At 54.5% G+C, this 25338-nt stretch overlaps 12 protein-coding genes across 12 annotated transcripts; 7 read left to right on the top strand and 5 right to left on the bottom strand.

Moving 5' to 3' along the window:
• Nucleotides 1–19: 19 nt before the first annotated feature.
• W97_06465 (uncharacterized protein) lies at nt 20–1390 on the top strand (the record flags this gene model as incomplete). Its single annotated transcript, XM_007784339.1, has 1 exon — nt 20–1390. The coding sequence occupies one exon, from the start codon at nt 20–22 to the stop codon at nt 1388–1390; it is 1371 nt and encodes a 456-aa protein (XP_007782529.1).
• Nucleotides 1391–2995: 1605 nt separating this feature from the next.
• W97_06464 (uncharacterized protein) lies at nt 2996–5177 on the top strand (the record flags this gene model as incomplete). The annotated part of the gene is made up of 7 exons (XM_007784338.1): nt 2996–3221; nt 3323–3422; nt 3477–3489; nt 3545–3917; nt 4133–4613; nt 4669–4876; nt 4932–5177. The coding sequence occupies 7 exons, from the start codon at nt 2996–2998 to the stop codon at nt 5175–5177; spliced, it is 1647 nt and encodes a 548-aa protein (XP_007782528.1).
• A 957-nt stretch (nt 5178–6134) lies between these two features.
• On the top strand, nt 6135–7004 carry W97_06463 (uncharacterized protein; the record flags this gene model as incomplete). The annotated part of the gene is made up of 2 exons (XM_007784337.1): nt 6135–6330; nt 6388–7004. 2 exons carry the CDS (start codon nt 6135–6137, stop codon nt 7002–7004), a joined length of 813 nt encoding a protein of 270 aa, XP_007782527.1.
• Nucleotides 7005–7881: 877 nt separating this feature from the next.
• W97_06462 (uncharacterized protein) lies at nt 7882–8574 on the bottom strand (the record flags this gene model as incomplete). Its single annotated transcript, XM_007784336.1, has 1 exon — nt 7882–8574. The coding sequence occupies one exon, from the start codon at nt 8572–8574 to the stop codon at nt 7882–7884; it is 693 nt and encodes a 230-aa protein (XP_007782526.1).
• Nucleotides 8575–8807: 233 nt separating this feature from the next.
• Nucleotides 8808–11206, bottom strand: W97_06461 (uncharacterized protein; the record flags this gene model as incomplete). The annotated part of the gene is made up of 3 exons (XM_007784335.1): nt 8808–10206; nt 10258–10348; nt 10402–11206. 3 exons carry the CDS (start codon nt 11204–11206, stop codon nt 8808–8810), a joined length of 2295 nt encoding a protein of 764 aa, XP_007782525.1.
• A 2058-nt stretch (nt 11207–13264) lies between these two features.
• W97_06460 (uncharacterized protein) lies at nt 13265–14051 on the top strand (the record flags this gene model as incomplete). The annotated part of the gene is made up of 2 exons (XM_007784334.1): nt 13265–13359; nt 13412–14051. The coding sequence occupies 2 exons, from the start codon at nt 13265–13267 to the stop codon at nt 14049–14051; spliced, it is 735 nt and encodes a 244-aa protein (XP_007782524.1).
• Nucleotides 14052–15001: 950 nt separating this feature from the next.
• W97_06459 (uncharacterized protein) lies at nt 15002–15890 on the top strand (the record flags this gene model as incomplete). The annotated part of the gene is made up of 2 exons (XM_007784333.1): nt 15002–15093; nt 15149–15890. 2 exons carry the CDS (start codon nt 15002–15004, stop codon nt 15888–15890), a joined length of 834 nt encoding a protein of 277 aa, XP_007782523.1.
• A 1316-nt stretch (nt 15891–17206) lies between these two features.
• On the top strand, nt 17207–17901 carry W97_06458 (uncharacterized protein; the record flags this gene model as incomplete). The annotated part of the gene is made up of 3 exons (XM_007784332.1): nt 17207–17262; nt 17312–17750; nt 17818–17901. The coding sequence occupies 3 exons, from the start codon at nt 17207–17209 to the stop codon at nt 17899–17901; spliced, it is 579 nt and encodes a 192-aa protein (XP_007782522.1).
• Nucleotides 17902–18256: 355 nt separating this feature from the next.
• Nucleotides 18257–19551, bottom strand: W97_06457 (D-xylulose reductase A; the record flags this gene model as incomplete). Its single annotated transcript, XM_007784331.1, has 3 exons — nt 18257–19180; nt 19312–19434; nt 19540–19551. The coding sequence occupies 3 exons, from the start codon at nt 19549–19551 to the stop codon at nt 18257–18259; spliced, it is 1059 nt and encodes a 352-aa protein (XP_007782521.1).
• Nucleotides 19552–19997: 446 nt separating this feature from the next.
• Nucleotides 19998–21151, bottom strand: W97_06456 (uncharacterized protein; the record flags this gene model as incomplete). Its single annotated transcript, XM_007784330.1, has 2 exons — nt 19998–21046; nt 21106–21151. 2 exons carry the CDS (start codon nt 21149–21151, stop codon nt 19998–20000), a joined length of 1095 nt encoding a protein of 364 aa, XP_007782520.1.
• A 282-nt stretch (nt 21152–21433) lies between these two features.
• W97_06455 (uncharacterized protein) lies at nt 21434–22221 on the bottom strand (the record flags this gene model as incomplete). Its single annotated transcript, XM_007784329.1, has 2 exons — nt 21434–21847; nt 21904–22221. 2 exons carry the CDS (start codon nt 22219–22221, stop codon nt 21434–21436), a joined length of 732 nt encoding a protein of 243 aa, XP_007782519.1.
• A 745-nt stretch (nt 22222–22966) lies between these two features.
• Nucleotides 22967–25027, top strand: W97_06454 (uncharacterized protein; the record flags this gene model as incomplete). The annotated part of the gene is made up of 3 exons (XM_007784328.1): nt 22967–23146; nt 23205–24164; nt 24254–25027. 3 exons carry the CDS (start codon nt 22967–22969, stop codon nt 25025–25027), a joined length of 1914 nt encoding a protein of 637 aa, XP_007782518.1.
• Between the last annotated feature and the right edge of the window lie 311 nt (nt 25028–25338).

Here is a 25338-nt window from a genome sequence, read left to right as displayed (position 1 = left end):
CAGGCGCCGCTCGTCAGTGATGTCACTCAACTGGGACACCTTTATGAACGAGGAAGAACTGAACCGCTTGACGAACGACCAATGGGTGGACACCTCTTTCCAACAGCGGACAACCACCCAGGCTGGGGGGTCGGCCCCTCTGTTGCCATTTAGTCAATCGCTGAACACGCCTCTGAGCGCGCCAAACTACAGCCCATGGGACTTTGCAAGCCAGGATTCCTATTTCCCCGACAGCGCGTACTTTGCACCGCAGGATTACCAGTACGGGGATCCGGAGGCCCTACAAGCTTTTGGCGACGCCCTAACAGGACCAACAACCTCCCAACCTTCACACGATCACACTCCAGGCATCATCACGAACGATTACGCTTTACAGCAGGCGAGAGCTGAGCGCCGGGCTTCTTCCTCTGCAACGGCTTACACAGCTTCCGATATCTCGAATTCGATCTCCAACCCCTCGACCTCCGCACCGCCGCCCACAATCTCCGAGGCGCAGTATGACTCGCTGCTGAGCAATCATGCCGACGCTGGCTTCCTTGACAACATAGCGTATCCACATCGAACGTCGGGAGCCTCCAACCCCCCAAACCGTGCAACGGAGACACCGGCGCAGGCCACAAACCCCGAACTGTTCACAGATACAATGCGGAAGCGCCATCGCGGGAACGGCAGATCAGATGCAATCCAAGCGTGCTGGCTATCCCCTCTGTGCCCGAACAGCAACAAAGACAGCACGCCTCCAAGTCCGTCCACGTGCGGCGGCGCTTGTGCTCCATTTCTTTTCGGCCCCGGCGCGGACGATCCGTCGGCCAACGTGACGATCGACCAGCAGATGCTCGCCAAAGATTCTGTCGGTTACACGTCTCCCGAAAATCTGGAGTTTCGCCGCCATCTCAAGCGCAGCGAGAGCGACGCGAGCGTGGCTCCAACGGGCCGGCTCTACAACGAAAGTTCCGAAGAGCCAGGCCTGAAGACCGAGTCAACGGAGGATACTCCGGAGCGGTTTCTCGAACATCTGGCTGCCGAGGACGCCAAAGGGAAAGGACAGAAACGAAGACAGCCACACAACCAAGTGGAGAAGAAGTACCGAGAGAGCCTCAACACGCAGCTCGAGTCTCTCAGGAGGGTGGTTCCGTCGCTACGGCAGAACGCGAGGAGTTGTGACGGCGCCGACATCGAGGATCTCCCGACGCCGTCGAAGCCAAGCAAAGCGGTGGTGCTGGCGAGCGCCACATCCTACATCAAGCAGATGGAGCGAGAGCGACAACAGCTCAGAGAAGAGAACGAGATGCTGAAATCGAGGATAAAGGCGCTGCAGACGCTGGCCAAGTGCCAGGACTGCTCGCTGATGCATTTTGTCAGAAACCTGAAGATTGATAACCCGAACTGAGCTGGGCTGATGTTGGATGCGGCCATGGAGTTATGATGGGATGGGAATGGACGGATCCCGGCTCAGCGACTTACTTCGCTTTATTCATTGATGTGATATATTTACGAGAGCGACAGGCGTTCAAGGCTCGGGATAGAAACACATACCACGATGGGAGAGGTGCGGTCGGCGCCCAGATTTGTTGCTACGGCGTCCATCTTAGCTCGGACTCAGCTCTGCCGAATGGGCTGTATATACTCTTCTTTCGGACAGCATTTTACTGTATTCGTCGCATTGCTCTCTGCTCACCTTTCGCAACGCGTTCTTCTACCGGAATGTCTCACTGCATCCGTTTCCATCCTATATATGCTATTAGATTTTCGACGTCACGTACCATTCCCTCGCGTTTACCGCTGCGCTTGATGAGCCTTCGGACACCCGTCGCAGCGGTTAGACCGAAGCTGGTTGTTCGATTGCGGAACACCTCGTCGGTGCCTGGCGTGAAGGAAAGACCATGGCCAAACGGGGGCCGGCGGGACCTAAAATCGGTACTTGTTTTCTGCACTTCTAAGGCCTATGTGGCTGTGCTTTATATAATAGCGCTAGCTGTCGCAGTGCTTAAAGAAAATTGCAAACATCAAGCTATGGGCAACCTGGTGTCAGCACTTTATGAACGGCCGCTCACGTGCTGAAACCGTTGTTGCCGGCAGCCGAACCAGATCCTTGCAAGCCATGGATCGTGGTGGAAAGCCAGGCAAGGATGCAGGAGCCATGGGACACTCTTGGCGTGTCGCCACGTGAAAGGCTATCCCCACGACTTTTGCAAACTTGCCTGAAGCAACTCGCACGATGTTGAATCCGTTCAGTCAGCCATCAGTTGATCTCAGGCTGAGACCTCCCGAACAACCCGGAGTGATGACCGCCCAGTATGCAACCAGCTTTCCAGGGGACACAGCAGCCTTGCAGTACCGAGTGTCGGGCCACGCCAGAGTCTCGCGCAACGCGGGCTCCTCCATGTCGTAGAGGCACTCACGTCTGAAAGAGCGTTCTCCGCGCAGAATGAGCTCAAGGTCGATCTTGGCTGACACCACCCAAGCATAGCGGATGCTTGAACTGCACTTGCGGCCTGGTGCGATGTGAGCGTGTCTCCAAGTTGCGGGGCCTCCCGTTGCCCAGAATGGACTCCGAGGTTGTTTGGTAGGCTAAGAAGACTTTGATAAATTCCGTAGAGCTCCATTTCAAGTCTGAGTTTTCAACTTCAAAAACTTTCTCGCACGTCCGAGAAGAAAATACTTCAGTTAGAAACGCATTGATCCCAGTCGAATCCTTCCAAAACACATCCTCCGGTCTTCTCAGATTGTGAGACATACAGTACAATCTGCGCCTGTGACCATCTATCACATACACCAAGTGCTGCGGCTTGCTCGACAAACGCACCCGAACGCGGCAAATCACCATCACACCAGAGCCATCTTAGAGAGAAAATCAGCCTTCTGCCGAAAGCGCCTGAACTAGATCCGAGCTGCCAACAATCGGAAACTCCACGCGCCCGAAGCAACATCAAAGCATCAAAAGTAATACAGCCCAACGCAGCACTGCAATTCAGACCTCCGCCGAAGCACCAGCATGAAATACTTTGTGAACCCGTTCAAAAAGCACGACATCTCGGAGTTTCCGGGTGTCCTTGTGCCTCTGTCACAAGCGCCTCACCGTCCATCAATCGTGTCTGTGCCGGATGCGAAGGGCGAGGACGACAAAGCGTCAAGTTTTTCAGGAAACCTGACTCTAGAGGGCCTGAAAGCAGAGGTTGAAAATGACATCGCGGCGGGTGGCTTCAACTCTGCCTATGATCGTAAGTATAGGAGCAAGATCTGACTTATCTGCATCTAGAGACTCATCTCATTGCTCCTCGATGTTTCTATGACATGGTAAACGCAGTCTGACAGGACACAGGCAAATCCAAGGTTATCAACAAAGCTATACAGGACATTGGCATGGGGAGATATCAATACGAGCTCTTCGTGCTTTGCGGATTTGGCTGGTTAGCCGACAAGTGAGCATGGTCTTGCACCTTAATCGTCAGGAGCTTTCGCTAACACCCGCGTAGTTTGTGGCTACAAGTGCGCTTTCCGCGGCTGCAATGTTATTAAAACTATGCTGACAGCATTCATACAGGGCATCGCGCTCACCCTTCCCTCGCTCTCCGAGGAATTCGGAATAGACAGCAACACCGTCCGCTACACCACGCTCTCCCTCTTCCTCGGGCTTTGCATCGGGGCAAGCTTCTGGGGCGTAGCCTCAGACGTGATTGGCCGTCGTCCAGCATTCAACTTCACGCTTCTCCTGGCAGGTGTCTTCGGGATCGCCGCCGGCGGCGCACCGAACTGGATCGGCACTTGCGCTATGTATGCTTGCCTTGGGCTGGGCATTGGCGGCAACCTGCCTGTCGATGGTGCCCTGTTCCTTGAGTTTCTGCCGTTCGCGTCTGGTAATTTGCTTACGCTACTGTCTGTTTGGTGGCCTGTTGGCCAGCTTATCGCGTCTTTGAGTAAGTTACCTCTCTTCTTGCACATCCGCGCTCCCATCTTTGCAAAACCCTGAACCGCAGTCTGGCTGCAGCTGTCACGAAGCAGTAACGGATTGCGCCTTGAGTGACTTGGTGCGGCCATATTCAATATCTTGCGCTGTCAACGTTGACCGCACGATCCTCACCGTTACTTACCTTTCATTAATATCCATCGTTCGTCTGCTAATAATCGATAGTCGCTTGGGGGTTTATCCCCAACTACCCTGTAAACTGGGGCTGGCGCTATTTCGTCTTTACCATGGGCGCCTTCACTATGGCAATGTTCATCTGCCGCTTCTTCGTTTTCCATCTGTTCGAATCTCCCAAATTCCTGCTTTCTCGAGGCCGACAATCAGAGGCCGTGGCCGTCGTGCACGGCATCGCATCCCACAACAAAGCCAAAACTTGGCTCACGGAGGACATCCTCAACGAGATCGGCGGAAATCCTGATGCTGTTGGGAAGCAGGCGCTCAGCACCATGGAAATTGTCAAGAGAACATTGAGCAAGTTCTCCGGGCAGCGCATCGCGCCTTTATTCCACGGATGGAAACTCGCGGTAACGACCGTCCTGCTCTGGTTCATCTGGACGACGATCGGGATGGGTTATCCGCTGTTCAACTCATTCTTGCCGCAGTATCTCGCCAATGCAGGAAGCGACCAGGGCCCAACACCTACCAAGTAAGTCGTCCGTCATCGTGTCTATTCAGTGGGTTGCAACTCACAGCCGTTCTAGCATCGTCTACCGTAACTACGCGATTACTTCCATCGTCGGCGTACCGGGAAGCATCATCGCATACTACACCGTCAACATCAAGTACATCGGCCGCAAGGGCACCATGGCCATCTCAACAGTGATCAGCGGGATATTCCTCTACCTCTTCACCACGTCAACCAATTCAGACGTCCAACTCGCTTTCTCATCCCTCGAGGCGTTCTTCCAGGTGAGCTCGCCGAACAGCCCTTCATGAGTGTCATCGCTTATACTAGCTGCCACAGAACATCATGTACGGAGTTCTTTATGCTTACACCCCTGAAGTGTTCCCAGCGCCAAATCGCGGGACCGGCACGGGTATCTCCTCGTTCCTGAACCGCATCGCCGGATTGTGTGCGCCCATTGTTGCGATCTATGCTGGCGAAGCGAACCCGGCGGCACCGATCTATGCGTCCGGCGCTTTGTTCTTCGCTGCTTCCATCGCTATGCTGGCTCTGCCTATTGAGACGAGGGGGAAGCAGAGTTTGTAAGCGGATGTGTGAAACGCGGTGGGCGCTCTTGGTACTTGGGTACAGGCGGCCACTTTGATCCTGGAATGGTAATGAAATGACGAGGTTCGGTTTGGATACCCCGCAGTTACTTCGTGCACAGCTAGAGTCTCCGAGGAGATACTATCTCGAAATCGTTTAGTATCAATCGCCATGATCTTAAACCACGGCCAACACAGCAACATCCACCAAGACGCAGCGGCCTCCACCAGGCTCCTCTGCTGGGCTTCGGATAAGTCGGCCTGATGTTCTCGCGTGATACCTCGTGATTGACTGAACGTTCCCAGTACTACGGGTGCCATACGGCCGATTGCAAAGCAGAGTAATCCATCAATCCTGCAATGGTCATGTGCTGATAAAAGTGTGGCGGTGCGGTGGCAGTGTTGTGCCGTTTCAGCCGGCGCAAGGGAAGACCCCTGCAGATTCGGCCTCAGGCCTCCTCAGACCTCCGGCAAGGCCGGCAACACGCAGCTAATGCACGCGAGCGACGCCCCCATTTGTCCCTGCGTCTGCGGATCTTTTCTGGAATTGCTTGTCGCATCTCCACACCAGTTTCGTCATAGCGCTGGTCAGCAGAAGGCGGCCGTAATGTAGGGCTGAATATGAATTCTTTGCTGTGTAAATCTGCCTTGGCATGACGGTATGACTAGATGCTAGTTTACTCATCCTCATCGCCGCATTGCGCAGCAGAGTACCTTCTAGTAAGCGTCGGTTACTCACATAAACTCGCTGGCCCCTGCCATTTGCCTTCATCTTCGCATCGCTACTGCTTGATTCCTGCATCAAACAACAATCGAAACACTTCAACCCACACACGCCACTTCACCCCTTTCGTCACTTGTGCAACCTCCACTACGACACAGCTTCAACAACATCGCAACACCTGAGCGCATTCTCATATCGAACCGACTCTTCCATCACCTCACCTCTCTACACGGCATGAAGTTCTCGACACTTTTCACCGCCGCGCTCGGCGCCGCATCAGCCACCAACGCGCTCTCGATACCCTCAGACATCAAGGCCCTCTCGATACGCAGCGCCGAATTCCTAGAGGCGCACGCACCCTCAATACCGTACACGCTCGAGAAGCGCAAAGGCGGCGGCGGCCGCAGTAGTGGCGGCTCCAGTTCAGGAGGTGAGTTTCTCCACCCTCTCTTAGGCTTCAGACAGGCCAACTAACAACCCCCTCCAGGCGGCCGCAGCAGTTCCAGTTCCAGTTCATCCTCTGCTGCGCGCGGCAACTCCAATGTTGGCGGCCGCACCTCAACCGGCACAGGCGTGACCCCGCGCTTCGGCGGGGGCCGCTACTACGGCGGCGGCGCCGTGGTGCCCTACACAGCCGGCTCGCGGAGTCCACGGGGCATCTCACCCCTGTACCTCCTCCCCGTCGCCGGGCTCGCCTTCTTCCCCGGCCTCTGGCTCTACGGCGCCTACGTCTACGGCTACAACAACCCGTACCGCTTCATCAACGAGAGCGCGGCCAACGCGACCTTCCCGAATGGCATCAACATGACGCGCCCGGTGCAGTGTCTGTGCCAGCAGTATAGCGTCTGCGGGTGCGATGAGACGGACGACGAGACGTATATGCGCGAGCTGATTGGCAGGGGGAGTTACGCGGCGCTGAATAAGAGCCTCGTTACTGTGGGGGATGTGAATGGGACGCAGACAATTCTGATCAACGGAACGCTACCGAACGGGACCACAGCCGCTGGTGGGGTTGATTCGGGCGCAATGAGGATAGGCGGGCTGCAGTATCCTGGTTGGGCTGCCTTGGGCGCGGCTGTTGGGTATGCCGTTTTCCTAATGTAGGCGGCAGACTGAGAGCGACACTATACGTTTTCTCTTCTTGTACAACCTTTGGGATAGATGGGGGCGGTTTGGGTGTAGATTGAGGAAGTGGCATTTCTAGGAGTTGATCCTCTTGTTGGCGTTTGGCTGAGAGAACCATAGGAGAAGCTTTGCGAGGCTTCATTATACCCCACAGGGACATGATGGGTAACCACATCTAGATTTTTCTTAATAGATGTTTTGAGTCAGAACTCATGAACTCTTTCCCTCCGCTCCTGATTGCTTCCCCTCCGCTTCTTGCAATCGTGACAGCTCCTACTCGGTACGCCATGTGCCAACGTAGCGATAATTCTTGCACTTACGCTAAGCTTAAAAGGTTGTCTGCACCGCAGCGGAGCCCATGTAAGGGAGGCGTACAGTGTGACCCTGAAAGTATCACTGAGGATAGAAGGAGCTGTGGTGTGACGAGGCTCGCACGCAGGCTGAGCAGAGTGAGCCTCGCATCCGCCCGAAGGATCGCGCCTAGGGCAAGGTGGTTCCTAGCTGTGCTTTTTATAGCGATAACATCTCTATGACAGCGCAATTAATACTTCAGCGGCCATTGGTTCGGGTCCTGGTGGGAGATTTCCGTTCCAGGAACCGCATCGGAGCCTCAGTATGTTTGCGCCGGAAGCGCTCACTGAACACCAGGCTGTGTTGACGATGCCGTTACGCAAATACAAAGCCCTGTGCATGTAAGGGATGAACGTCCTGGTTGGATGCCAACCGTACCCGATACGTGCTTCAGAAGGCTGGGATTTGATCTTCGAAGATTAACAAAAATCCTACCTATATGCAGTACAAAGTGAAGCTTACCGCAATGCAATAGCTCAGAATCATTCCACAACTCTTGCAGCAATCACCAGGTCCTCGGACCCTCATCCAACTCATCCACGGCCCGAGATCCAGCTTGATCAGACGGCGGAGCATTGCATCCCGACTTCGCGCCCTTGGACGCTTCGATTCTCGCCATCGCCTCTTCCAAATCGCATCGCTCGACCTCTCCAGTCACCGTCTTCTCGTCCGCGCTCCTTCCAAGATAAGAGCACACAAACTCCTTTTCCACATCTCTTCGCAATCCAAAGCGGATTTCACAGCCCGCAGGAACACTCTCGACAAGACTCGGAAGCATTGTGCCCCAGCCGTCTCGTCCAAAATGGAATTGATCGAAGACACAAAGGCGGAGGCTCTGCAACCTCGTCATGGCTCGGAGCATGCGAGAATCTACATTCTCGGCCTCGCATACATCTGACAAGAAGCCGTAGTTGACCATGACGAACAGATGTCGAAGCTCTCGCAGCGCGTGTGGTGGGAGACGAGTTTCTCGGCTGCTCGAGACTAGAAGGATCGTGTTCTTAGTGTACAACACATCACGCGCCTCGTGATAGATCTGGCTGCAGGTACGCAAGAGGCCGAGTCCAAGGTCGGGTTTGACCCGGTTGGTCTGGTAGGAGAAGTAAAGCCCTATAGCGTTGTCCGGGGCGGTTAGAGTGTACTCGTAGATGCGAAGGCGGAGTTCAGCTGGGAGGCTGAGGAGGCGCGACGTTTTCATTCTCGAACACTCGGTTGACATTGTGCAGAGATCTGGACTTGTTCCTGCAGTACGCCGACCTTTTGGCTGTGCTGTGACTGTATGTTGTCCATTACTTGAAGAGTGAACTGCGGCGGGGTTCATCAGTCTAAACTTGGAAGCTTCGAGGACAGTCACGTGTTCACGAATCTTAACAAATGCAGTCGAAGCGATTATGCCCTGGCAATAGCTACGAGGATGTCTGAGTTCTCAGCCTACTCCTCATCCTCTTCATCAGATACGTCTTCCATATCCTGATCACTCTCCTCACTCTCGACGCCATCAACTTCCTCTATCCTATCCCTCTGCTCCTCGTCCCTCTCCTCCTTTCTCTTCCTTTCCTCCTCCCTCCTCGCCTCCTCCAACACCTTCGCCTTCTCCTCCCTCACCGTCCTCTGCCCCGCCACAAACGCTCCCAGCGGCGTCTTCTGCCACTCGACCTCCTTAAGAAACCCTTCCACGCCCGCCCGATCATTAGGCGCAAACTCGACCTTCGCCCTCCTTTCCTCAATCCACCTTGAGTTCGCTTCAAGCTTCTGGATCACGAGCGCCACCATCCCATTAACCTTCCCATTCTTGTTGCCCGTGGATTTATTGTTCGCCTCCTTAAGCCATCTCTTCAGCATCACCACCACCGGCAGCGCCAGCTCAGGAAACGCGATGTTCTTCGCCCACAGCACGAAGAACTCGGCCAGCAGCTCCGCGACCTGCTCGCCGACACCGTCCTGATAGACGCGCATCCGCAGGTAACTCGCGCCGGCCCTGATGCTCGTCGTGAATTCCAGCGCCTTGAGCGTGCTGGGCTTGGGGCTCTTCTTCATCTCCGCGGAGGACAGGACCTCGAGCAGCGCCGGGGCCAGCGGGATATACACGCCCGTCGCCCTACTGAGCCGCAACAGGCTCCGCACGAGCTGGAAGCGCAGCGGGAAGTATTGCGCCGTAGGGATCAGGCGCATGGCGCCGAGCGTGACTTGCGTGACGGGATACACGAGCGGCCGTAACTCGCTCTCGCGGCCTCGTTCGGCTTCTTTGAGCGCGTCGCAGTGCACGCTTAGGACGCGGCTCCAGAAGTCTAGCGAGTGCACGTACTGCCAGTTGTACACGTTCTTGTAGCTGTCTTTGGTCTTGTTCGTGATGCTGTTCCGCAGGTGGATCGCCGCTTGTCGGATGAAGCCGAAGGCGGTTGTGTAGCCGACTGAGGCGTCGAGACCCCAGAGCTCCGCGGCGGAATTCTTCATTAGGTTCAAGCCGGCTAGGGTGTGCACTGTCGTCGCGCGGCTCGACTTGACGAGCCCGGTGTAGACGGCTTTGAGGACTGCTTCGCGGATGCTGGGGTCGCCGATTACCATCAGGCGCCGCAGGACGAGGAAGGCGGAGATGCGGGTAGCGTCGGTAGAGGAAGAGGCGGACCAGATGGAGACAGCGGTTCGGGCAAGGTCGCGGAGCGCCTTTTTGAAGGAGAGGACGTATGGGAGGAGAGGGAGGAGGGAGGATAGTGTGAGCTTGAGGGTAGAGGTGTCGGATAGGTTTTCGAGAAGGTGGTGGAGCGAGGCGGTGTGCGACTTGAGGAGAGGCGTGAGGGTGCGGTACTTTTTGGTATCGGAGGGTAGGCGGCTGGACAGGGAGTCAGTCGAGTGTATCGAGTTACGAGACAAGCGGTCTTACATCTTTCCCGCTGCTGTCTCCTTGACGGGTAGGTGGTGTTGGAGGACTTCAGGTATATGGGTGAGGGCAGCAATGAGCAGGTCATGGTAGACTACAGCCAGGTTAGCGACGACTCAGAGCAGAAGTAAAGTCCGTCGATCCTACCATCCGGATTCGAGATGGAGTATTTGTACTGCTTGTCATCCTCTTCATTAAGATGCGCCGCTGCACGGAAAGCCAGAACGACCTCCCTTGTGGCACGCAGCGAGCGCTGTTCCGTCATGGCCGTCCGCCACTTCTTAACCATAGCCTTCGTGACCTCGTTGCCTGCATCGTCTTCCATCTCTTCGTCGTGCTTCTTGTCCTTCTTTTGCTTCTTCTTAGGCGCACCCTCATCCCCGCTGTCGCTCAGCGCATCAATACCAGCAAGGTCCGCGTCTTCTTCAAAGTCGAGTAGCTCCCGGTCGTTCTCCTGCAAGTACTTAAAGAACTCAGGATCCTTCTTCGCCAACGCATCGAGCTCTTGCTTGTGTACGCCAAGGTCGGCTTCCGAATCTGTTTCCGCATCGCTTGCCGCGGCCTCCTCTTCCCCAAATTTCGCTGGCGAAGAAGCTGCTTCATCGTTTTCCTCGCCCTGTGTTCGCTTCCTCTTCCCCGTCTTCGCAGGAACCTCCTTGTGCTTTGCGCCCTGCCTGCCCTTCTTTTTCGGGTCCTCAGGTATGTCGAAGCCGCCCTGGAAGAACTCGTCCACACTCATATCCCCAAACGGATTCCCACCAGCCTCTTTCTTCCCCTGCCGAGGTTTCGCATCCTCGACATCCTCAGCGCGCTCATTGTCCTTGGCTTTTCTCTCTTTCCGCTTGGCCTTGATCTGCTGCTTCTGCTTGATTTTGGCGACTTCTTTCCGCTTCTTGAGCAAGTCTGGTAGGCGGTTCTTCTCGAACTTCCTCGTTGCTTTGGTTTGCGGCATGGTGTGGGTATGGTGGGGGTGGAGAGTGTGTGGGCGCTGAGGGTTGGCAGCCTTCGATGCGGCTTCGAAAAATTGCGAGCATGGGGCAGTTGCGCGAGCGGGCGATCTGCCGCATACGCCAAGAGCGGAAGGCGGAATCCCGCTGCTTGCTGCCACGTGACCGTCGCTCACAACATCCCCACTGGCAGAACGAGTATCTCAGCTCCGGCAACAACGCAAACAAGGTACGCAGTGCATCTGGCCCTCCAGCACTGCCCTGTTTGGAGTGAGCGTTACACCGCTGCTGACCTCCGCATAAAGCCTTTCGACCCTATCGGCTTCCCTAGATTCAGTCTCTCGTGTTGAATCCGGAAGTATACCCGGATCAAGTAAAACCCAAGCAAGCCTAATGGGTCTCTATCGATCTTCTCATTGGAAGGCGAGAATAGGATATGCGTTGCGGCTACTGCCCGATATTGCGGGGTAAAGCGGCTCGGGGCGCTTGGGGACCAAACTCCGTTGCTAGCACTCCTCAGCTTCCTTATTTGCTTTAAATCATCTGGAAAACACTTACCGAGTTGCAGTAGTTACCTGGGTGGTTGGCTGTTTGCTCTTCATGCAACGCTCCAGCTTTCCATTGTATCCAATGGTCAACAAAATCTCCCATGTGGCGGCGTAAGGCGTCCCGGTGCCCATTCAATACCTCTCCTGCGGGACGACCGCGTGAGAGGCGCCATATGCAAGGCTAGAGTCTCACAATGCCAGTTGGAGCCGGTTTCTTGGACGCGAGCTGTGGATCTTGTTTGTTCTCGCTAATCTGAACTCCTTCGAGAGCAATGCAGAACATCTAGCGCAGGTCATTTGATGCACCACGAGAAACACCGTCCCTTGCTAGCGAGGTAACCCCTCGTATCGGGGCTATACATAAACCTCACCTTGTTCCCCGCAGTGTACAGCATCTTCCACAGCAGTCCTCAGACCTCGAAATTGACTTCAAAGTCAACATCCCCCAAGCCGCAAACCATCATGAAGCTCATCAACATCGTCGCCCTCTTCGCCGCCATTGCCTTCGCCGCGCCGGCTGCTGAACCTGCACCAGTCGGTGAGCTCGATAGCTCGCCAGAGGCACACACCCTCGAGGTACCGCTGCTCCTCTAGTTCTCATCGCTTTTGTTCACTGACATAAATCTAGCGCCGTGGCTGCGTTAGTATGTTCTCCGCTGTCCGCTTCAGACGACTCAAGGATTGACGTGTACGGTAGATTGCGCCACGTATTGCTGCCAGAAGAACGGTGGATGCAACGGGTACCTTCATTGCGGACGCTCGAGGGTGAGTCCCGTTATCCTTCAGCCGTTGCACATTCTCTCACTGTTGTGAAACGAATGAACTGACCGGATATCCCTCTTTCAGTGTATCACCAACTCCGCTGGATACTCCTACTGCAACTGCATCTGTGGATATTCATGAGTGCTGCAAAGCTTATCAACAGGGGAGTTTGAAGCTGTTTCAAGGCAGTCAAGATAATGTTCACTTGACCGCATTGGTGTGGTGGCTCTCAGAATGTGAATGTAACGGTTGGAACGTACCCATCAAATTCCATGAGCGGCATCTTCTGCCTTCGCCTTTGCTTCCAGCTTCCCCTATGCTTCCCCATCAACTACAACAAAGTGTCTTTATCTTGAATCTTGCCTACATGAGACCCAGCATACTCTTCGCTTTTCGTCCAGCCTTCTAGAGTTTTCATTATCCGATACCAGATGCTCAGATTTTGCGTGAAGGACAGCAGTGTTCTTTCTGTTGTCACGCAGGTAGAACATTCGTTGTGTTGCCATTCACATTATGACAACGCTGTGAACAGTTCGCACAAGTCGGTAGGCGACTCAGCCACTTCATATAAGACCACGGCAGGATCACCTCCAATCTATCTCTCTTTCAGCAGCTGTCACTACTTTACAGAGCCATCCCACTCTGTTCCAGACATACTAGCAACGCGGCTACCAGTGTATCATCCTTACGTTGATCCAGTCAGTAACGGTACCTAATTCAACGATCTTCGCGAGGCAGAGACCGGCACCGAGCATGGCACAAGCCCTTCAAAAAGCTTCGGGGTCCTCCCTGGGAAAGCGCAAGCGTGAAGAAGATAGTTCCTGTCCAAACCTAGTTTTTCCTCCAGTGTAAGCAGCGACACATCTCGGCACCTGGCCTAAATCACTGATGTTTGAACAGGCCGATCTACAACAACGACTCGGTCATCGAAGTCACCGTCGGCAGAAACAGGAAGAAGCGGACCTGGCGAGTTGCCGAGGGCCCTCTCACCTACTACTCCACGTACTTTCAGGGCGCTCTCAGGCCAGGGCACTTCAAGGAAGGCGAAGAGCGGAAGATCCACTTGACTCACGACGATCCGGACGTCTTCCAACTCTTCTTCTACTGGCTCTTCACGCATCAACTATGGGACAAGAGCCTGAGTCCCGGGAGCGTCCCCCTGGATTGGGATCTGCTCTGTAGAATTTACGTCTTCGGCGATGCACGCGGTATACCAGCGCTTCGGAACACCGCCATTGATGCCCTTATGGACAAAATTGGCGTCGAATGGGAGGTACTGCTCTCAACCCAAAGCCACTACATCTACAAAAATACGCTGGAGGGCTCTTTGCTGAGGAAGCTGGCCGTCGATCAGGTCATCAAGACACGCAATGTGAAGGTCCTTCTCAAAGTTCCGTGCCACTGGGAATTCTCGACTGAGGTGGCCGTGGAGATGCAACGCGTCACCGGAAACCGCAAGATTATTGGCCAGGACGACTGGAAACTCATCAACAAGTGTGAGTACCACGACCACACCGAGGTCACGTCGATGAAGGGGTAGGTACGCCGTCGCCTGTATACGGAAGCGCTGGAGACTGTTGAATCAGCTTGAGTTCTGCGAATGATTGTTTCTGTGGTGTAGTCGTCGTAGCTGTCACGCAAGCATCTTCGGAGCTTCTTACTCAGCTATTGATCTTGCTGTCAAACATCTATGGAGGGTTTGCGTAGAGTCTCTGTTTGCTTTGGAGATGGCGTGGGCTATTTCTTCATATCTTGATTGACTTCGAAAGTCGTTTACAGGCTGCAGTTTGTCGACGAATCAGACCGCTTTCTTGTCAATCACAACAGAGCACTATACAGTGCCTGGGGAACTAGGCAAAGTGCCAACGTTGGAGGATCATGTACTTAATCGTTCAGCAGCGGTAAGCTCACAGTCCACAATTCCTCGTTCAGTCGCGCTGCTTTCGTGATCACGCGTTGCAAATGGTGTCATCCACCAAAGACAGCGATTTACCTCTATCAGCGGTGCAGTGAAGTCATTTGGTCCGGCAGTCTTTCGCATAAAACCGCAAGAGTCGATATCTCCCTTACTACCCGCATTGATTAATTCTTGCAGATTGTCCCAACTCTGTCTCATATGACGTAGTTCGACCGTTCACTGTGCTAGGGTTCAGTTGTGCGAAAACCAAAGGTTGTCTTGAGGACACATTGCCATACCTTTGCTCCGCAGTTACATGATGCCGAGTCGAGACTGAGCTGGGCTCGTGACTATAGCAAAGGGTGAGACCAATTAACTGCGATCAGAGTAACAGGATGTCCGGCAGGGTAACGCTCTTCCTGCATTGGTCACCCGAAGATATCCTTAAGCTACACCCGCGTCGAAGTAAGCAGCACCAGGTCGAAAACCTCGAATTAGGTTTGGTAGCGAGCGGGTAGCGCGGCACTCAAGAAGAGCCCAACTTCTACAAGAAGCTCAATCAACCTCTGCAGACTCAGTCATTCACATACCAGATGACCACCGCTGCGGTAACGATCACCGCTGCGGCCAAACGCGGCTCGAATCTGCAACATTCAAACTGTCCTGGCTCACCTTTTCCGCCATGGTAAGCAAAGGCATGGTTTAATCTAGGGCAGCTCCTGATGCTGACATCTTATCAGTTCAGCGTATGATTTCGACTCGCTTGTACGCATCGAGGTTGGCAGTGGCAATGATGCGAAGGAGTTCTGTGCTCACCAGGGCGTCCTAACCTACAGCTCCTCGTACTTCGAGGCCGTTCTCAATGGGAAGCTCAAGGAAAGCAATGAAGTGGAGATTTACTTACTTAACGACGATCCAAAGGTCTTTGAGGCTTACTATTACTGGCTCTATACGCGGCAGCTCTGGGATCCCAATACGGTTGCGAAAGCAGGCAGCGTCCCCTTAACCTTCAACTTGCTTTGCAGGATCTTCGTCTCTGGAGATGCACGCGGTATCCCCGGACTCAGAAATGCCGCCATTGATGCCCTTCTATACAAGAGTGGCGAGGAGTGGGTAATGCCTACTACGTCGCTCAGGTACATGTACGAGAATACACCGGAAGATTCTATGCTTCGCAAGCTAGCCGTGGACATGGTGATGAAGACATTCGACGTGAGAAAGCTGGGTCCTGGTTGCCATTCGGAGCTCTTGATGGATCTCGTGGTGGCTCATCAAGATTCTGGCAAAGTCTACAAGTCTATCTCCCAGGCGGAATGGCGAAAGATCAACAAATGCGACTACCATGACCACGCTCCGGCCGCCCCATACTCTCCGTCTCCTCCACCGTCGCAAACTTCTGTCAGGCGGACCTGCCCGGCACCGCTACGCAAGTTTCGATGGAAACGTCGCAGCGGGCCTGAAGTTGCGCCCAAGACTGGATGAAGTTTTGTCAATGATCCCTTCGCGGTTTTTGGTCTCTAATCATCAATACCGTCCAGCTTCTCGGCATCTGGAACTTTCAGTTTTCGAACGCGGCTTGAATTGAACGGAGCCTTCCGCATTTGAATGGAAACTCATCGAGGGGGAATCAGGCTCTATACTTGGGGTGTAACACTATCCAGCAATATATCGGGCCTCGGTTGGATGGAGGGCTATCCATAGAATGTCTTACACTTAGATAACCAAATGCAACAAATGTGCAGTCCATCAGCCTTTGGACGGCTATCCATCTCTGACTGGGGTGAGCACCGCACGGTCACGTGATGACACACGCGGGCATGCCATCTCTCGTCACCAACATCACTTCATCAAAGTTCTCGTGATAAGCCTCCATACCACTACATTGGGTTTCAAATTGAACTGATTCTCATGCTATGCTTGCTGAAAGCACTATTCCCATCGTCCGCATGCTTGAGCCTCATGCCATAGTTTGCGTAAAGACACTGCCCTCTCAACCGACAGCTTTTCTACTGCTGCAGAAACTTGTGCTCCTATATCAACCCATGCGCGCGGCACATCTTAACAGGAGCTGTGAACAAGGATTGTTGCGGAGAAACATGCCTAGATGAACTGCAATCGTTGTACAGTAACGTTCCAGCCTGCCCTTACCTGTTGACCGAAGATATAAATGGATAGAACAACTCGGCCACAAAGCTGCTTGTGTCGATGTCTCAAAGCCCAACCGTGTCAAGTCCTCTGTATCTTGCAGTGGTAGTTTTGACTCCAGCACTCCGACTCTGATACACCACATCCAGCTTCTATTGAACTTTAATATCTCCGAGCCCTAGCACGTCAATGATTCCACGTCTCTCTGACCCTGTGGGATCTAAAGGCTTGAGTGGAAGCGCATAGTGACGCCGCGTAGCGCACACGGTCCCAAGTCCACCTCAGTCGCGATTTCTTTGCAATCACGCGCTCGTACCTGGTTTTTCCCTGGAGACGGTGATTCACGACAGGTCACTGCAATCCCTGACGCGGGAGATCTTATTCGCTTCACGCTGAATTTGATAGCCAATATTTCTAGACGCCACCGAGCTTGAGGTACTCAGCCACTGGAGCATAGGCTACGATTATTGATACTTCTTTCCCTTTCGCTAACGGCGTCAATACCGTTCCCAAGTGCCAAGATCCATGATTCACTTCAGTAGCATTTATAACTACTCAGATCTTCAAGCTGTCACTACGCCATCTACCACCTCCGAACGACACAGCTTCATCAGCCCTCCGCTAGGCGGCTACGAATACCGTTGTCGCTAAGCATGGCTACGGCCCCTTCACCAAGCTGCCCACGGAACGCTGCACCGGCTCCATCCGCGTACGTGCTGCAATGTAGTCCTCACATGTGAGCTACTAACACAGAACAGTCCATTGTACGACACCATGGTCACCATCAAGGTCGGCAGACAGAAGCAAGCATTCTTCGCGCACAAAGGGCTTATCTGTAACTACTCGACGTACTTTAAGGCGGCCTTTCACGGACAGTTTCGAGAAGCTACGGCTGGAGCGGTCGAGCTGGATAATGATGACGTCGAGGTTTTTAAGACTTTCTTTGGGTGGATGTACACCGGCAAGCTCTTTGAGCCTTCATCTGAACCTGGCAAAGTCCCCTTGACAGCGAATTTGCTTGCAAAGATCTATGTTTTCGGAGATGCCCGTGGCATACCCGATCTAAAGAACGCAGCCATCGACGCTTTCGTCGACAAAATCATCGATGACTGGAACAACGTGCCTGCAAGCACCATCCCATATATCTACGACAATACTCCAGAAGACTCGAAACTCCGGAAACTGCTGGTTGATATGGTTGCTTGCTCAAACTACAAAATAGAGTGCCTTCAGCAATCTAACTGCAGGGCACACTATACGATAGATTACCTACGAGACCTTAGCATCAGGCTTCACAGCTTTCCTGCGACACGTCCAAGGAGGGGTAGGAACTCGTGGCGCGACATAGACCGCTGCCAATACCATGATCATCCGGATGTCGCTGGAGCCTCGAATGCAACGTGAGTCTCGATTCCCTTTCACTATCGTCTCTTGTGTCAAGGCCTTACAGTTTTCCAGTTAGCACCTTATCTGCTCTACTATCGGTCAAGTCCGGGCAGTTTGAGATATCGACAGGGATATCTGTGGGGACAGAGCGTTGTTCGTTCACGTATTCCACAAGGCGCTTGAGTTAGGACGCAGAGCTGTAGTGGAGTAGTTCATCACCCTCGAGAGGCATGGAGCAACCACGTCGGGCATGGGAACAACACCGAGCGCAGCCATGGAATATTCGAGTCTGTTGCGGATCTCTACAGACTCATCACTCAACTGCTTGGACCCTCAATCAGTATCTTGATCCCCTTCCCGGCCTTGACATCTCTAAAAGCTTGCTCCGCCTCCTCAAACTTGACCCTCCCCGTAATCAACTCCTTGACATCAATCTTCCCGCTACTTACTAAATCAACCGCCAGCTTATAATCGCCGCTACTGTACCTAAAACTCCCCTTGACATTCAGCTCCTTCGTGCACATCGCAACAATCGGCCACGTAATCTCCGGCTTCCCCATGCCTCCCTGCACATAGGTGCCCCCAACCCTCAGCGCATGCACCGCCGTCTGAATACACACCTCTGCCCCACTCGCATCAATGATGACATCCGCACCATCTCCCAAATCGCACTCCTTGATCAACCTAGCCGCGCTCTCCTCAACGCTCTCCTTCTGCGACCGAAACGCCGCCGTAGCAGCAAACTTCTGCGCAAACGCCAGCCTCTCCTCATTGATATCGACCGTGACGATCTTGCTGGCCCCAAACGCCTTGGCCACCGCACAACACAGCAGCCCGACAGGCCCAGCGCCGAACACGACAACACTATCCCCCGGCTTCACGCCCCCCTGCTTGACGATATGCACCGCGACCGCGAGCGGCTCGACCAGCGCGCCCTCCTCCAGGCTCATTCCCTCGGGGAGCTTGTAGCAGAAGTCCTCGGGGAGGCAGTAGTAGCGCGCCAGCGTGCCGTCGTAGGGCGGGGTCGCCGCGAAGGCCATGTCGGCGCACAGGTTGTAGTGGCCTTCTTTGCAGCGGGTGCAGCGGCGGCACGGCACGCCGGGCTCCATGGCCACGTGGTCGCCGGGGGAAAGCGAGACGGCGCTGCCGACGCTGTGGATTATGCCGCTCGATTCGTGGCCGAGGACCATTGGGGCGCGGACGACGAATTGGCCGATTGCGCCGGTGGTCCAGTAGTGGACCTGTGGGGATTAGCTGGGGGACATTTGAGAGCGCGGAGGAGAGAGGCGGCTTGAGGGAATGCTTTGGATCAAGGCTTTGGCGATAGTGTTTCTGCTCTGCGGGGTGGGAAGTATGGGAGAGTGGTACGTACATCGCTACCGCATATCCCCGTGTATTTGACCTCGACGATGACATCGTGCGGCGATTTCACTTCGGGAACAGGTCTGTCCTCGAACTTGACCTGGCCTGCCTTCTCCAGCACGAAAGATGGGTTCTGTTTTGCGTTCTGTTAGCCATTGTTTTGAGATCTGTGACGGCGATGCTCCGTGGTGGGGCATGGCGGGGTAGGCGCGTAGGGGACTCTGAGGGCGATACTTACATTGTCAGGCATTGTGTCTGAACGGGTTGCAATATTGATCGAATGGAAGGTTGGATGTTCGTAATACGGTCCGAAGGGTCAATTGCAACACCTGAATTGATGGCGGAGGGGAAGTGGAGGATGGTATGTCCATCTGCGGTTGACGCTTGCATGTCGGTTTTGAAGTGACGAAAGCCATGCAGCGCGGCCCGGATCCCTATGTGCAACGCCCGGCTAAAATGGGGTGGCCGCATCCTAAATGCACAGGTGCGGCCGCCTCCATTTTAGCCGGGCCTGGGTGGGACTGCCGATCTATGCAGAGAATCCATCTTCAACCTTGTGTTCTGCGGAAAGCTGATCGTCTATTTAGCCAGTGCTGTCTATGTCTAACTCTATCTGTTTGTGACATCTCAACACCAGTATACGCTCAGGAAACGCTAGGACAAGGAGCCAGAGAAGGGAGCCTGCCATAATCGCCATCATTGCCAGCCCCAGATCGACCACCAGCAGTTGACCTTCTGCTGCCCACTCCGGCCGCTGTTGTTCCAGCCCCAGTCATCATAGCCCACCTCCTCGCTCTGGTCTAGTATGTGCAAGCCAATGTCCTGCATCCGCTCCTTGAAGTCTTTGATCTCGGGTGAGTACGCTTCTCGTAACGGTAGTTCCACAATCACCCGGGCGTCTGCCGACTGCCGCAGCCATCTCTTGATTGTCTGAACGAACAGCCGGGGGTGCTCTGGTGAGTAGAGCGAGTCCGCAGCCAGGATTATGGGAAACCCAGCAGAGCTGCTGTTTGCGTCGAATGGCGACGACCCGAGAGTGAATGGTGAGATCTCGTCGGACATCGACCAATCGAGTACCGCAGCAGACGCTGAGCCACCACCTGCTTGGATGGTCGCTTGGTTGGCGTCGATATTGCGAGACAGATTCGGCACGATCTCTGGCAAGTCCGTCAATGTGACAGACGCGCCCCAGACTGCTGCCGCCGCAATGCCGACTAAACCAGTGCCGGATCCAAGCTCGAGGACTGGAAAATCCGGAGTTAGTCCACTCGGAGTTGGAATTGTGTGAAGTCTCTTGGCAAGCATATACGACGATGCCCAAGTCTTCAGCCCCAGGTTATCCGCCGTGAGCGTTGGCTCATGGATAGTGATTTTGACGTCCCTCTCCGCCGTAGGGACCCGGAAGGACCGCGACATCGCAGGCATGGCATTGCGGCCTGACCTCTCGCTCAACCGGAGGCTGACTTGCTCCCAGATCTCTTCCTTTGTGGCATCGTCGTCGATCCATTGTAGGTCGCTGCCGATAATGTTGGTGAGGTATCTGGTCAAGCCGGCTTCATCCACTCGAGCGGGTGGAGGTCTGAAGGCATTGGATCGCCGGCGGCGCTTGGCGAGCGCATTGGCGGAGGCGTCGGCTTCTTCGGTGTCGCCGGCGTCCCATGATGGGGGTTGCGACGTAAGTAGGGATAGGGTGTCCAAGAGAACTTGGGGCGCGGGCTTGGTGTGGATTTGAGGTAAATCAAAGACTGCACAACGTATCAGACGAAGCTGTAAACGGCATTGGGGGCGTTGGGCGAGTACTCACCGTGGATGGGGGCGTCGTCGTGGTCTTCGAACGATGTTGATGGCATGTTGAAAGTTCAGAAGGAGTTGCAGATGCGGAAACCGCCCGCGAGGCCAAGCCTCAAGCCTGTCACGGTTATCAAAATAGCTATGTAGCTTACCAGCTCGATTACGGCTTCCCACCGTAATACTACCTGACATTTAGCGCGTCAAGTGAAGTCACAGATAGCACCAACTCATGCGGTTTTCCGCAAAGCTTCGCAGCAGGACAAGGGTTATGGCCAAAAACTGACAGTAGCTCTTAATATCAGAGCACAAAACTCGGTTCATCGTGCCTTCCAACAGCATCCCTAATCTTTACTAGTCTCCTGACCCGCCTCCCGTGCAAGCAGCCCCTTGAATGCTCTGTAAACCTGCTCTATATCAAACCGCAGTTCCCGCGCCCTGTTCTCATCCAGCTTGTCCGCCACACCCATCTGGTTCAGCACGATGAGCCATTGCACAATCTTCCCTTTACCCTCAAAATCCACGTCGGTGACCTGATTTACTGCTTGAATAACCTCGACGAGGAGCGGATGTAACGTGTCTTTCTCCAGTAAACCGATCTTGATCGCGTCGAGCAAGGTAATGAAGTTTTCTGTTGCGGACATGACCAGTTCAGGTGCGGCCTTGCCAGTCGCCTGGCCTGACGCCTGCTGCCGTGAGCCTTGAACGGTCGCCGGTATGCCGATACGCAACCGCGCCGTGGCGAGGGGAACATTGACCTGCTGCACGTCAATCATATCTTCAATAAACATACGGCCCTGGAGAACCTTAGTACATCAAAGTCCCTCTTGAAGCTCTCCAAATCTCCAAAGGCCCTTTTAGTCGCCTCGTCCGAAAGGTACGCCTTATACTGCTTCATCAACCGGCTGCAGGTGTCCGCATAGGCAGACTCAGATATCGAGTCTTTGAGAAACGCCCGTTCTATCTTATCCAGTGTCACAAGGATGCCGTAGATGTCGGCCAATGTCTCGTGCATCTCCGTCTCGGCTTCGAGTGAGGAAAACGTGACTTCTTCATCGAGGTTGATATTGGCTGAGAGACGGGACGTTGGAACGGCCCAGCCGTAGGGGGCTGGTGCGTATGCGGAAGTCATTGTCTGTGAAAAGTGTCCTAGGTAAACGTTAGAATAGATGAAGTACTCTCGTAGCTTTATGTAATGCCCGTGGCTGGTGAATCAAGAAGAGATAATATTTGAATGTAGCTGGCCCTAGCCTATACTTCGTATGCAGCGCTAAGACTTCCAAATTTGCGTCCCATTGTGTTCTTTTGCGGCAGCTCTGACGGTTGGAATATATAGTTCTCCCTTACGCACGTCTCCGTATCTGCCAGCATTCGCAGCTAAAGTTATAGATATGCTAAATATCTTCAAAGTTCTTGACGGATTGCCGAGATTGTCCTTACCTACCTAATGCGGGAAAAGAATGTTCTCAACTATGTTGCTGGATCTCACGCCAAGTTCATTGGTAGTTCTCTCCCTTCAAGCAGTAGGCTGTTGACAGCTATAGCTGAATATCGGTGGCCAGGAGATTTGTTCGATGCCTGGGTGAGTGGTGGCTCTCAACGAACAAAAAGACCACTAGATATGAGTAGCGATCCAGTTATCAGAATTATCATAGTTACGGGCACAGTAAAATGGGTGATACGGGTCCTGTCTGCACCAAGTTTTTGAGTAGATATTACCAAAGGTCTGGCTACAGAAAGGTGTGGTTGAAAGATGCCGCGGTGGACAGGACCTGAATCACAACCAGGCCGCAAGGCACCAAACCTGAATCGCTCAGCATCTGATCTGGTTGCAACACCAGAGACCAAGCGTAAACACAGCACAACAAATGCGCACAATGGACTCCACCAACCTCAAAACCGCCTCGAGCTACCTCAACAACCTCCTCCTCGCGCGTGGTCTCCTCCGCGATGGCAACACGATTCCCTTCCACCGGCCCTCCAAAGCCTCCGGCGGCGCCGAGGCAACACTGGCGCAAATCATCAACCTCGTGCACGACCTGATCCTACGGCGCGATGTACGCCCAGAACCTCTCCAATAGGCATAACCCCCATACTGACCGCTTCCGCAACCAGCGCGACCTCGAACTCACAACAACCCACACCTCCACGATCCACACCCTTCGCGTCGAAGCCGCCCGCAGCGCCACGACCCTCACCCGCCTCCAAACCCGCACTGACGACCTCGCGCGCCAGCTCTCTATAGCGCAGTCCCAGGAGCGCGCCGCCCGCGCCGCTGCCCGTACCGCCGAAGCTTCCGCCCGCGCCCTCCGCGACGAGATGGCGCGACTAAAAGCCAGCGTAGCCCAGATCCGCACCGCGTGCGCGAACGATGTGCGTAAGCGCGACGTGCAGATCCAGCGGCTGAAGGGGCACCTCACGATGCAGCAGCGAGGGAACAGGGCTGGGTTGGTCGGGGCGAGCATTACGATCACGCCGGGGGTGACAGGGATGGGGGCTGGGAGTGGGAGGGAAGAGGAGGCGGGGAAAGCGTCAGTCGGGACGGAGGATCCGGCGTATAGTCTCCGCCAGGAGACGACGGAGTTTTTGACGCAGTTGGGGCAGAGTCTGAGTGATGAGAATGATGCGTTGATTGGGTTGGTCAGGGGGGCGGTGGTTACGCTTAAGGAGCTGCAAGGGATACCGGAGGCGGGGACGAGAGAGCAGACGGTGGAGAGTACAGCTGGAGCGGATGGGATAAACGGAGGTGGTGAGATGCTGTGCGCGCTGCCGACGTCCTACGATGCGCTGGCGGCGGATTTGGGTGGTGTTTTGGAAAACCTGAAGATGTTGCTCACGAATCCAAATTTTGTGCCTTTGGATGAGGTGGCGGTCAGGGAAGAGGAGATTGCGAGATTGAGGCATGGCTGGGAGAAGATGGAGGCAAGGTGGAAGGAAGCGGTTGGCATGATGCAGAGCTGGCAGGAGAGGATGAGGAGTGGAGGCGACACTGTCACTCTTCATGATCTCAACCTGGGCCTGGGGCTGGATGAAGAGCCGAAGTCTGCGAGCGCCGTGCAGGGTGAGGTAGAAGAGGTGAGTGCCAGCAAAACCTTGAGCCTTCTTATTGTCACTACAGTGGGCTTAAGCGCGGCATACACTGAGAGAATGCTAATGGCAGCAAGGTCTCGAGGGACGAATTGCCCGACTCAGCCGATGCCGAAGAAGCAGACATGGACGGTGAAGAGATGGAGGAGGCAGACGATGACGCGCTGTCCGGGCACGAAGATGCCGCTGAGACCAACGTCGAATTGCAAGCAGACGAGACACTGCCGCCGGATGACCAACGAGCGGACAAGAACCATGATGATGATGACATGTTCAACCTCCACCTACCTCCAGAACCCCAACCACTTCAAGAGGGCAGCGGCAACACCAGATCCCCACGCAAAGTCGCATTCGCGCCATCGCACCCAAACACGCCCCTCCAACACGCCGACGAGAACGCCTCATCACATGACCTACCATCCACAGGCCTAAAGCCGCCCCCAAGCGCAGAGCCCCAGTCCACCAGGAGCGCAGACAGATCCTCGCGATCACAATCCTCAAGAAAAGTACGTCTCACGGGCATGGACATCATCCTGTCCCCCTCCGACATCTCTATATATATTGACCCGCTACAGGCACTCAAACGGCTCTCGTCGCCGCACGCGCACGCAGAGGAGCGCTCGCCGAAGCTCACGGTGCAGGAGAAGCTCAACGTGGCGCAGGCTGAGGCTGAGGCGGCCGCTGCGGCTGCTTTGGCAAGCGTGCCTGAGAGGGAGATCGTGAGCGGGGAAAATGGAAGCGCGAGGGGTATGAGGTCGCCGAGGAAGACGAGGATTACGGGGAGGCCGAGACGGAGGAAGAGTACTCTGACGCCGGAGGAACTGGAGAATTTGCTTGTGGGGTCGCCGTGAGGGGGAGGAGGGGTGCAGAGTGGAGATTGTGTTGAATGTTTGGAAATCGCTTACTTCGTTTGGGTGCCTTACGTGGCCTCTGTTTCGACTAGACCTTGATTATGGACTCGTTCTCCGCGCTCCGATCTTCCTGGCCCACACGATAGCATTTCTTCGAGGTCACGAGAAACGCTTACCATGGGCCAATGATGAACAACCGTGAATGATAACATCGAGAGAATAAACGATTTCGTGAAGATTTCGGTAGCACTAAGCGCTGCTATGGTTGATCTAAGGCTTAGTAGGCCAAGCTTTGAAAAGAGGTCAGTGGC

Source organism: Coniosporium apollinis, assembly GCF_000281105.1.
Source record: "Coniosporium apollinis CBS 100218 chromosome Unknown supercont1.32, whole genome shotgun sequence".
Taxonomy (NCBI): Eukaryota; Fungi; Ascomycota; class Dothideomycetes; genus Coniosporium; species Coniosporium apollinis.
This window is presented reverse-complemented; position numbering and strand designations above follow the sequence as displayed.